General features: G+C 34.5%; 1 protein-coding gene across 5 annotated transcripts; it reads right to left on the minus strand.

Annotated features, from left to right (window-relative positions):
* Window positions 1-2,534: 2,534 nt before the first annotated feature.
* Window positions 2,535-8,680, minus strand: LOC141831948 (nuclear envelope-associated protein 2-like). 5 transcript variants are annotated; one of them, XM_074719385.1, is made up of 7 exons: window positions 8,553-8,680; window positions 8,224-8,459; window positions 7,628-8,051; window positions 7,446-7,549; window positions 6,004-6,465; window positions 5,827-5,928; window positions 2,535-2,832 (listed from the first exon to the last, which is right to left on the minus strand). In XM_074719385.1, exons 3-7 carry the CDS (start codon window positions 7,896-7,898, stop codon window positions 2,665-2,667), a joined length of 1,107 nt encoding a protein of 368 aa, XP_074575486.1. In that variant the 5' UTR covers window positions 7,899-8,051; window positions 8,224-8,459; window positions 8,553-8,680; the 3' UTR covers window positions 2,535-2,664. The 5 variants fall into 5 exon arrangements, with proteins under 5 accessions (XP_074575486.1, XP_074575490.1, XP_074575485.1 ...); XM_074719389.1 differs by having other exon boundaries at window positions 7,628-7,886; window positions 8,001-8,051; window positions 8,224-8,556; XM_074719384.1 differs by having other exon boundaries at window positions 8,224-8,556.
* Between the last annotated feature and the right edge of the window lie 1,725 nt (window positions 8,681-10,405).

The raw sequence follows: 10,405 nt of genomic DNA on the forward strand, positions 1-10,405 counted from the left end.
CTGAAACTCTACAATGTGTTTCTTTAAATATTAAAAAATTCATTCTTTAAAATTTTATTATCTAAATATTTAATTTATTTTTTCTCACAAATAATTCAATTAATTCTGAAAATTTTTGTACTGTTCCCAAACTTTTTATTCAACTTTTACAAAAATTTTCAAATTTTTATGACAATGAAATTATTTTCTATAAATTTTTAAGTGAAAATTATAGTTTAAATGTAAAATATTTAAGTCATTTTTGACAACCAAATTTTTTATATGTTCTACATTTATTAGACAATTAAAAAAAATTTTCAGAATTTTTTTTCAGTTTAAATCAGACTTGCATTTTTTTTCCCCTTACTTAGTTTTCAATACCCCGTTTTTGCTGTGATCAAAGGGGGAGAGTAGGCTGAAGTTCAGGGGGAGGTTATAATTTTGACATGCAAATTTCTTTTTATACTTAACTGTTTATTTAGTTTTATTGCTTTTATTATTTTTTGGTTTAACCCTAACTGAACCTGGGTTGATGCACATCAAAAAGGGGGAGATTGTTGGTGCCCCGGTTAGTTTTGATGTGATCAACCAGATTAAGTTAGGTCCTGTGTTATTCTAATCCCTTTGCTAAGTGTGCAGGAACTTAGGTACGGAGGAAGTCGAGCGTAAGACGTAGCGAACGAGAAGGGTTGCGCGGGGAAGTGAGCCGACGGGCTCGGTGCAATCCGAGGGACGCGGAAGCTACGGAAGAGTACGCCGGTGGAGCGAGAAGGACGTGCGCGACGTCCGAGGGACGAGAAGCCGGGAGGAAGCACGCTCGAGGGGCAAAAGGCCGGAGTCGGGTTCGGGTGAGCCTAACTCCGGTTGGCCAGAAATCACCCAAAAGATCTACCTACAAAAAGTCAACCAAGTTGACTTTGACCAAGTCAACATTTGACTTGGACCAGGCTTAATTGGAGAGTGCAACATGCATGGCTTAATTGGAGATTAATTAACCATGTTGCATGGCTTAATGGAGAGTGCAACATGCATGGTTTAATTGGAGATTAATTAACCATGTTGCATGGCTTAATTGGAGAATGCAACGTGCAACGTTGCATGGCTTAAACATTGGAGATTTTTTTAAACGTTGGAAGGCATGACTTAGGTGGATTAAACGTTGGAAGTTTGAAAACTTTGGAAACTTTTAAATTAAAGAAAAAGGATAAAATTTATCCTTTTATCAAATCAATGTTCGAGATTTAAGATTATCTCCGATCAACGATTAGGATCGCATCAACGGATCAACGACCAAGAGAAAGTTCATCTACGATCAACGATCCAGATCTATTTTCTTAGGTTATAAATAAGACTTAGAGTTCTAGAAGTAAAATCATCAATTACTTTGTATTCTTTCTTCTAGCTAAGTCTCTGTGCTACAATTGTAAAGGCTTCTCCGCCTAAAGGAGTTCTTATTGAGTGTTAACTGCCTTGGAAGCAACGATCCAGTTGCAACCAAGTTTTTTTTTAAAAGACTTGTGCGATTCTGCCAAACCGTCTATTCACCCCCCTCTAGCCGGTCCAACCCGATCCTACATCGGAGTCATACTTTCAAAGAGACATTTATTTAAGATGTCAAAATATAAGTCTCCATGACCAATATGACTTGAATACTTCAAGTCGAAAAAAACTTACACTCAAGCTGCAATATGATCTTCATAGATATATATAGAACCACATGAAGTCTCATGACAGATCACATTCAATGAATCATTTACTCTTAACCAACATTCATATGTTAACTCTCAACATCTCAATATTTCCAGCTAGTTAGGATTGACTTTTTGATAAAACCAATGAGTCTAACATATACTAGTCTTACAGAATCAATAATATCCAATTTCATCAATTCATTAATTAGAAAATATTTTCATACGTGTATAATTACACATATAGAGATACCTACTAATTATGATCCAATTACAATTTCTCTCATATTATGCATTGTATTATGGACTTCATTAATTGAGTTTAAGATATAGTCAGATATATAGAGAATGTACACTCAAATAATAATTTTATTTATCCAATAAATAATATATTATCTAAGACAATAGATACTTCTCAAATAAACAAGTGAAACAAATTGCATAGATATGGGGCACTAATTAGTGAAAAATTAATCTAATATTATTATTTGACATTTTCAATTTAAAAATAAAGACAAAATCATTGATGAACAATAAGAGAGAGTGCTTTGGATATGCTAAACAAACCTTGCAAAGCAAACTAACCAAACAAGTCCAAAAATATGAAAAATTTAATGAGCCAAATGGATCGACAAACCTAATGGGTAAACCTAGCAAGTTGAACAAACTATGCAATCTAGATGAGTCAATTGGACCAAACATACTAAACAAACCAAGAACAATATCACTCGAGCAAACTAAGAGCACTAAGCATGCGGAACAAATCGAACAAACAATACAACGTAAAAAAAAAGAATCAAACATACCAAATATGAATCATTCCATCAATCCATCCTACCAAGGATAGCCTCTAGAAAAATTGCTCCTTTTAAAATTTAGACTACCACAAAGTGCACATATTTATACATGATATTGATCAAGTCTGTAAGTATATATTTTGTAATGTGAAACTGAGCCTACGTTCATTTACAAAGGCAACAACAAAAAAGCTCTTACTCTATCTCTTTGCAAAAATAACAAGGACCAGCATAGACATCGAAGCAATGATCTTAAACCCTTGTCTCTCCCAAAAATTTACTCTATTATCGCAATTTGAACAGTTCGTCTGCTTTGTAGCCAATTGATCCTTTAACTCCTTAATTGCCTTGTCTCTTTTCTCACTCATCTGTTACAATAACAAAGATACATTATTGACAGAAGGTCTCAAAGAACATAAGCTTTAAAGGAACTTAAGACAACTAACAGTGCTATTTTAAGTTATAACCAAAAGTATAATTTCAGTTGGTGTTTTTGACAACCAGTTTGGGAAGATGGACCTATCAAACTCCCTGATAACTGTTTTTCAGGTTGAATCGGTAATAAATCCAGTCGAACCAGAAAAGTAATACTAAATTGGCCATTTTTCATTTCATGATTCAACTGGTTGAACTGGAAGGTTCAGTTTTCAAAGTGCGCCCTTTAGTAGCACAAATACGATAAGTAAAAATACTCAGAGATTGCATCACTTAAGTTGGCAACCAGCTACAATAACTTGATAAGCATGCTAATCAATTAAATTAGGCACTGCCTAACGTTCCCTGATTTCTGATAAGTCATAATATGTACCAAGCAAACATTTCAAGTAGTCATCCTTTCGGCCATGAGTTACAAATTTAAATGACAGGTAGAAAGTGTTTGGCATATGAATGGGATTATGGGCACAAGAACACGGAAAGTGTATCATCCCAAAGTAGCTTTTCTCGAATGCTAAACTGGGTAGGTTGGTATAGTATCAGTAGTGTGACTAAGGATGCTCAGAAAGCAAAGCAAACTCTATTAGATCCTAAGAATTCCTTCTAATTTGATTTTCCATTTTACTTTTGAAGAAGGTGATGTCACATAATGTCAGATAAAAACAAAAAATATTGAAAAAAAGCAAATTAAAGTAACTTTTCAATAAGTATAATTGTAATAGAATCCAGTCATCTGTAATTAAATTTAAATTTAACAACCCACTAATACACAGATACAAACTGGCAAATTTTTAAGAACTTGAGAACCTACTATAGGATCACTTCTTTTTTTGTGAACCCTATCTAATCTTTATTTTGAATTGTCTTAGTTGGTCTTAGGGGTGGAACTAGGTTGGGTCAGTTCAGTCCTTGACCAAAATTTGATTCAATAAAAAAAAAAAGTGGATCAAGAAAAATATTGATCCGAGACTGTATCTGAAACCAAGTATGGGAGATTTTACTCAACATGAGTTGGGTTGGGCCGAATATCTAGTTTTAGATTATCAGCACTCTTATCTAAGTCAAAAAGGTTACTTAAAGCAAGAAAAATTAAATTCAAATATCTTAAGTCAAAAATAAATAATTATCTTATGAATCCTCCAGTTAATTAGGCCATATAGGATTCTAAACTTTCTAATGGCACTAATCTATTTTTACAATTGATAGTTTTAAAATTTAGTAATGCATAAAGTTTATATATAATAAATTAGTCTTATTAATTAGCAATAGGAACAATCATTGAATGATTTACTATATTATATATATCCATAATTAAAGTTGGGTAAGGTTGGTATATGAAATTAGATATTGATATCCTACAAATGATCATTGATGAACCAACCTTAATCCATTAATAATCCAAATATTTAGGCCGAGTTGAATATGCATTGGATCAAATTTTTTTGCCCAAACCTATCTAGTCTAATGTGTGCATCTTTTCATTTTCTACAATAGCATCATAGTTATACCAAGATCAAATCAGATTACTGAACAAGTAGTTCCTGCACAGGGCTTGGCCGAGGAGTCAAAACGGGGATTAGATGACTTAAGCATGTGCAATACAAAACCATGCCAAGTCAATCACTTTAGAGTATCAAGTGCAATAGTGATGCAGTATCTCACTGAGGTGGAGATTAATGAGTTCAATGAAAATGCTAGACTAGCATAGCCTAGCATGGAGAAGCAATAAAACCAAGCAATGTACCCCTACATGATAGCTCAATTAAAACAACAAGGCCAGTAAAAGTTTTCATGAATTAGGTGAATTTTCATCTAGAATTCCATGATAATTGTAATATTCTCATTTGTAGAGCATTCTGAAATCCAAAAGATGTTTTGGGATTGTGGGAGATCATATACTGTAGAGAAGAAGATTTTGTTCTCAAAGAGTGCAAGGGGTAAGGTTGGAGAGTAGGGCATGTTAGATTGAGAGAACTTTTTTTTATGCAACAGTCTTTTGTTGATTTTCATTGTGCTTTCCTTTAATTCAGTAGATAGACATGGATTCTCTTTGTGCAGTAAGCTTTTGCCAAACTACGATAAATTGCTTTTGTTCTTTTAGAGTGTTTGTGTTAATCTAATGTGGGAGGCAAAGTCTCCACTAGCTTCTCGTGAAGTTAATTCCAAATTTTAGAAACACCAAATTTAGATCTACATGAAACATACAGTTTGAGGTAGAAAATCTAGCAAAAGGTGCTAGATCAACCTTCATCTCAATAGAGTGCAAAAGCCCTTGTGATCTAGCAAAAAAAGTGAATCATAAATATTCATGTGCTTTGAAGTTTAATCTTATTGTGTCAGAGTCACAATACACGAAGATGATTTTGATAACATGTTGATATTGTTAAACAAAATCATGTCAGTTGATAGAGAGAATCATATATATGTGCACACCAAGGTTTAAAATCAAGTTCTATGTCAAGGTTACAATATTCATCTAGAAGACAATTTTAGTACTAACTGACATACCATGTGAGTAAGAGGTAGGGTTGATCGGCATTGATCAAGAAGAATTGAGGAGAAAAACATAGGAAATAAGACAATGATGAAGAAAGAAAAGTAACTTGTCCACTGAAATAGTTTAAACAAAAGACAAGATGAGGTAGAGGATCAAGAGCAAGGCATGAAACTGAATCGAAGTAGACGTGCCATAGCTATGGCTTGTTGATCTAAAGGTGCAGTTGTTTCATTGAAGTCACATTGCTAATATTTTACAGGAAATATCACATGTTCGTGTATTTTGGGGAATACAAAATGGTAATGGAAACTATGGAAATTCCTATTAGGTAGTATAACGAAAGATGAGATCTATACAAACACAGATAGGCGACTAAAAACAAAATTACAAAAAAATAACAGAACATCTTGGCTCTTCCTAAACAAGTTACCTTCTGAAATTTTCTCATCTGGGTCCGTGCTTCTTGAAGACAAAATTCAAGTTTCATTATCCTCTTCGTCAGCTCCTGATCAACTCTACGTTGTTGCTCTAGCTACAGCACATGTACCAGATAAGCAAAAAACATAATTCTGTTGAAAATCATGTTTGCAGTTAAATGAAGACTAACCTGTGCTTGTAATTCCTCACTTTGCTGTTTCCAGTGCGCAGACAAGACTCTAATCTCATTCCTCAACCTACCAATTTCTTCATCTTTTGCAGTCAGATGCTTATTGATATTCTCAATGTTCTTTGGCAAAACTTCAGTCAAAATCTTCCTAAATTCACAGTCCTTTTTAGCTCCAACTATTTCAACAACTTCCATTATTTCTTTCTCTATTCGCAATACTTCCTCCCTCAGTCGCCTTTGTGAGAGTTCTCTTGATTCAATATCTCTTTGCAGAAGGTCTATCTGGTTCCCAAGTTTATTTACTTTGTCTTCATGTGCTTCTAGCAAACTATTTTTTTCATCCAGCTCTCTTAACAAATCTAAGCATTGAGTTTGAGCTGATTTAGCTGATACAACACTAGCCTCAGCAGTTGCTTGAGTGATTGACAATTGAGATTTTAAAACATCCAACTCCTCTGTATACTGTGACATGAATCAAATTTAGACAACATGCGCAAATAAATAATTATACTGACTGTGTAAATTTATACGGAAAGGATATTGTGAATTAGGCAATATGATAATTAGCAGAGTAGAAGATATGTACCAGAATATAACATGGAAAGTTTTAATTATTTTGAGAAGATAACACTGTTGATACTTAATTTGTTAACATACATTTAAGACCTGTAAAAGTGCTTATTATAGGCAGTATGAAGTGTACTTTCACTATCTTCTTTGAAGATTTTCCATTTAAGCTGTTACCTCGCTTCTCCTTGTTCAGTATAAAGCCAGTCAAATTAATTCTAGGAAAAAATATCCCCAGGAAGAGTAGTATTTTTCAAGATTGTTAATTTGATACCTCATTTACTAATACCTAACTAATATATCATTGGGAAGTTACAATCTTACCTCTTATATGGACTTATAATCCTATTCCCTTGGCATTTATTATTGCGTTGAATCCCAGATGGCTGATAGCCAACAAGTCCAATGATATGGGAAATAAGATTCCACAGATTTAACTCATTACAGAAAGAACTTCATTTCCATGTAAAAAACAGTATGTGTGCGATAATAATTAAACATTTCCATACTTCTCTTGTAGTCAAATTCTCCAAAAAAACATCACTCACCCAAACATACAAGGATGTGGCTGTAAGAGAAAACTAGGAAATTTCGTTCTTGTACCAATATCTGGTTAACAAAATGTTCATCAAACAGAAGAAAGTGAATTGACCATCAAAATTTGATGTTTCTCATTCAAATAAGATCAAAATTCCATTTGACTTTCCTACTAAAATTTAGGGTTCAAAGATGGAATCACACAAAAACCTTACTTATAATTGGAACTTTGTGTATGTACATAATATACTTTATCAGCCAGAATCTCCACTTAATGTATGAAAAAGAAAATAGAGGACATAAAACTAAGACAAATAGAAAAATTCTAATACTTTTACCTGCTGAGTGGTACTCAAGGTTGCATTGAGCCTCTCATCCTTCTCTTGCAAGCACATCTGCAACCGGCCTATTTCCTCTTCCATGCTCCCTGCTTTCATCTCTGCTACCTGTCAAGGACTTGACCATTTCATCCTCCACCATGGCATCCACCAATCCCGATCTACAAAACTACAATCAAAACCTACCTTCCTCGCATGGGCCTCTTTCGCGAAAGACTGCTCCTGCAAAACCAAGCGGCGCCGGGCATCTTTCAGCTCCGCTGCCAACGTAGCTACGTTCTTCTTAAAGATCAACTTTTTCTCAGTTAAATCCTTGAGAAGTGGATCCACCTCTAGAGAAGATGAAGAGGAGGTCAAAGGCTCGACTTTCTCCGCCGCGGACATCAGCAAATCAGCACTATAATTCAGGATGATGCCTTCAAAACAGAATTCCCATTTTCCCTGCAAGACCATTCAGGCAACAAGTGGATACAGCTTCCCCAAATCTAATGGAAATTCAAAAGGACAGCTACTGGTCTTTGGACCAATTGCAGAAATCAAAGAACAAACTGACACTGTTTGCATTTAACTCCCAAGCGACACCAAAAGCCAAAGCCGTAATTTTCACTGTAAAAATAGAATGAAGAATCATTTCCCACAAAAATACATAATTTTTCCCTGGATATCTCAAGAACCGCAAAACAATCACGAATGGTACAGCTATCGTTCCATGAAAGGCAACCACAGGTTGAAGAAAGAAAAGTCAAACACAGAAATCACAAGAAGACAGTTTCCTTACTTCAACGGCATCAACTGAGACCACAAAGCGCTGAAACAAAGCGCAAGCGGCAAGCTTTGCCACCTAGTTTGCTCCTTTCCGATCAGAACTTCCCTGACTTCTTGCAAGGACAAAGAAAAATGAAGCCTCAAGCCGAATCAAGTTTTTTTTTATTGTTGCAAGTCGCCACAAAACTCGATCGATCTCCAAATAAATAGAGTCGGTAGGGAGCAGCAGTTGCTCCAGATGATAAAATCCTTCAAAAAATATTCAAAAAAACACACAACGTTGATTAGTACTCCCCCTTGCATCGCCACTCCTCAACGTCTTTGTCGACATAATTGCCCCACCTCTAGAAGAGCCTCCCGCGGATGCTAAATAGAAGAATACCTAGAGAGGTGCACTCACCAAAACTGGTGACAGGAAGCTCAAAATCTCTCCTTTCTCCTTCTTCACGCGTATTTCTCCTTCACGGAGAACAAACAAGGCAATCAAACGGCTCTCCCCCCACAACTCTGGCGCCTATAAAATTGGAAGCTACTGGGGCTGTGGTTCGTGTCCGGACCACATTTGCCCCGGACAAACCAAGAGCGCCGCAAAGTCCAAATTTTGGTCGCAGAAGAAAATGACGTGGCGGCTCGGGTACAAGCCGTGGCCCTCCCCTTGGTAAGGTGAGAAGACTAAATTGCCCTTACGACGCTCCTCCCATGCGCTTCAAGGAAATATAATAATATAGAGCTGTCCAGTGCAAAATTTACGTTTATTTTAATATATGCATTTCACGGTCGGGCCCACGACCATATGTGAGAAGGTAAATCATATCTGTGAGAAAGTAAATCGAGAAACTACAATTGATCATGACGCAAGAGGGTATTGTCTGGCGAACCTTTACCTTCTTCTACAACTCTACTGCGTTGTAACCAACTCAACTATGCCTCGAAAGTAACTACGTGAATACATAAACTTTGATAACATGAGCAAGTAAAACTCCAAGCATGACAATTTGACTATGAATATTATGAACTTATTTATTATATAAAATATATTTCATGCGTAAGCAAATTAGACAAAAATCAAATTTAATTAGCATTATCTTTCATGCATGTGGAAGTGGCCCCCATGCACATGTTAATGAAATCCAAATCAATTTTTTTTTAAAAAAAATAAAATAAATTTGATTCGTCATTTACATCAATTTGCCCTAACAAAATTAGACACGTGTTGCATTTTTAAATGAGGAGCCAATATTAATTGACCCTTTCAAAATAACTAAATAGTTTGTTCACACTAACTAAATTTGATGTTGCTCATTAGCCAAAATTATATAGCTAGAAGATCATCATAATAATTTAATTTACCTTCACTTTGCATTTATTTTTATATTAAAATGTGTTTTTATATAAGAATGTTATAAATATTAAATCAATCTAATATATTTTAAAACATAAAAAATAGCAAAGAATCAAATTCTTTAAAAATTAAGGACCCATTGTCAATATTCATGCAAGATCTTAAAATTTATGATCACATAAGTCTAAAATGTTATAATTTTAAATAATAAATGTGAAAATTTTAATGTCCAATTTACTATTTGTAGAAGTTACAAAACATTTTTGCATGTGATGCATGGAACATTTTTTCCCCTTACCAATGTAGCATTGAAAACAAGAAGTGGTATCAAATTAAGTAAGCAACTTAAGTTATTTAATTGATTAAATTTAAAGTTCTAAAGTCATTCCAACTTTTATTTTCACTACTTTAAAGTTGTATAGTTAAACTTAGCTTAAAGTTTCTTTTATTTCTCCTATATATTTAGTTTAAAAATCATGAAATCTAATTATATATTAAAATCAATCAATTTTTACACTAAATAGAAGACTAATAATTTCATACTAATATCACAAGGTCAACCTCCCGAGCTGAGCCAATTCGATTTGAGTCATTCCGAACTCTCCATTCTAAGATCTCTACTCCGAACTCTCCAATTTGAGTTGCTTGTGCTTCTAGTCTTACAAATCATACTATAGACCTAGGTCACATTTGAGCATAGTTCCCACATCATATACTCCTATATTCTTAGGTCACATTTGGACATGATCTTCATGTCATTTGCCTTTACCGCAGGCCCGACTTAAGGCCTATGCCTTGGGCTCCAATTTTATTGGGGCCCATTAATATTTAAAAAAAATTATTTTAATGAAAT

The sequence above is a fragment of the Curcuma longa genome, chromosome 7, assembly GCF_044706935.1.
Source record: "Curcuma longa cultivar G26 ecotype Majalengka, Jawa Barat chromosome 7, ITB_CL_G26_1.1, whole genome shotgun sequence".
Classification (NCBI taxonomy): Eukaryota; Viridiplantae; Streptophyta; class Magnoliopsida; order Zingiberales; family Zingiberaceae; genus Curcuma; species Curcuma longa.

What these genes read in the sequence shown, in the direction of transcription:
- LOC141831948 (XM_074719385.1), bottom strand. Translation starts at nt 7,898, where the DNA reads ATGGTCTTGCAGGGAAAATGGGAATTCTGTTTTGAAGGCATCATCCTG. An exon ending in GGCCCATGCGAGGAAGGTAG is followed by an intron (nt 7,550 to 7,627) that starts GTTTTGATTGTA and finishes CTTGACAGGTAG; the next exon opens with CAGAGATGAAAGCAGGGAGC. An exon ending in CCTTGAGTACCACTCAGCAG is followed by an intron (nt 6,466 to 7,445) that starts GTAAAAGTATTA and finishes TTCATGTCACAG; the next exon opens with TATACAGAGGAGTTGGATGT.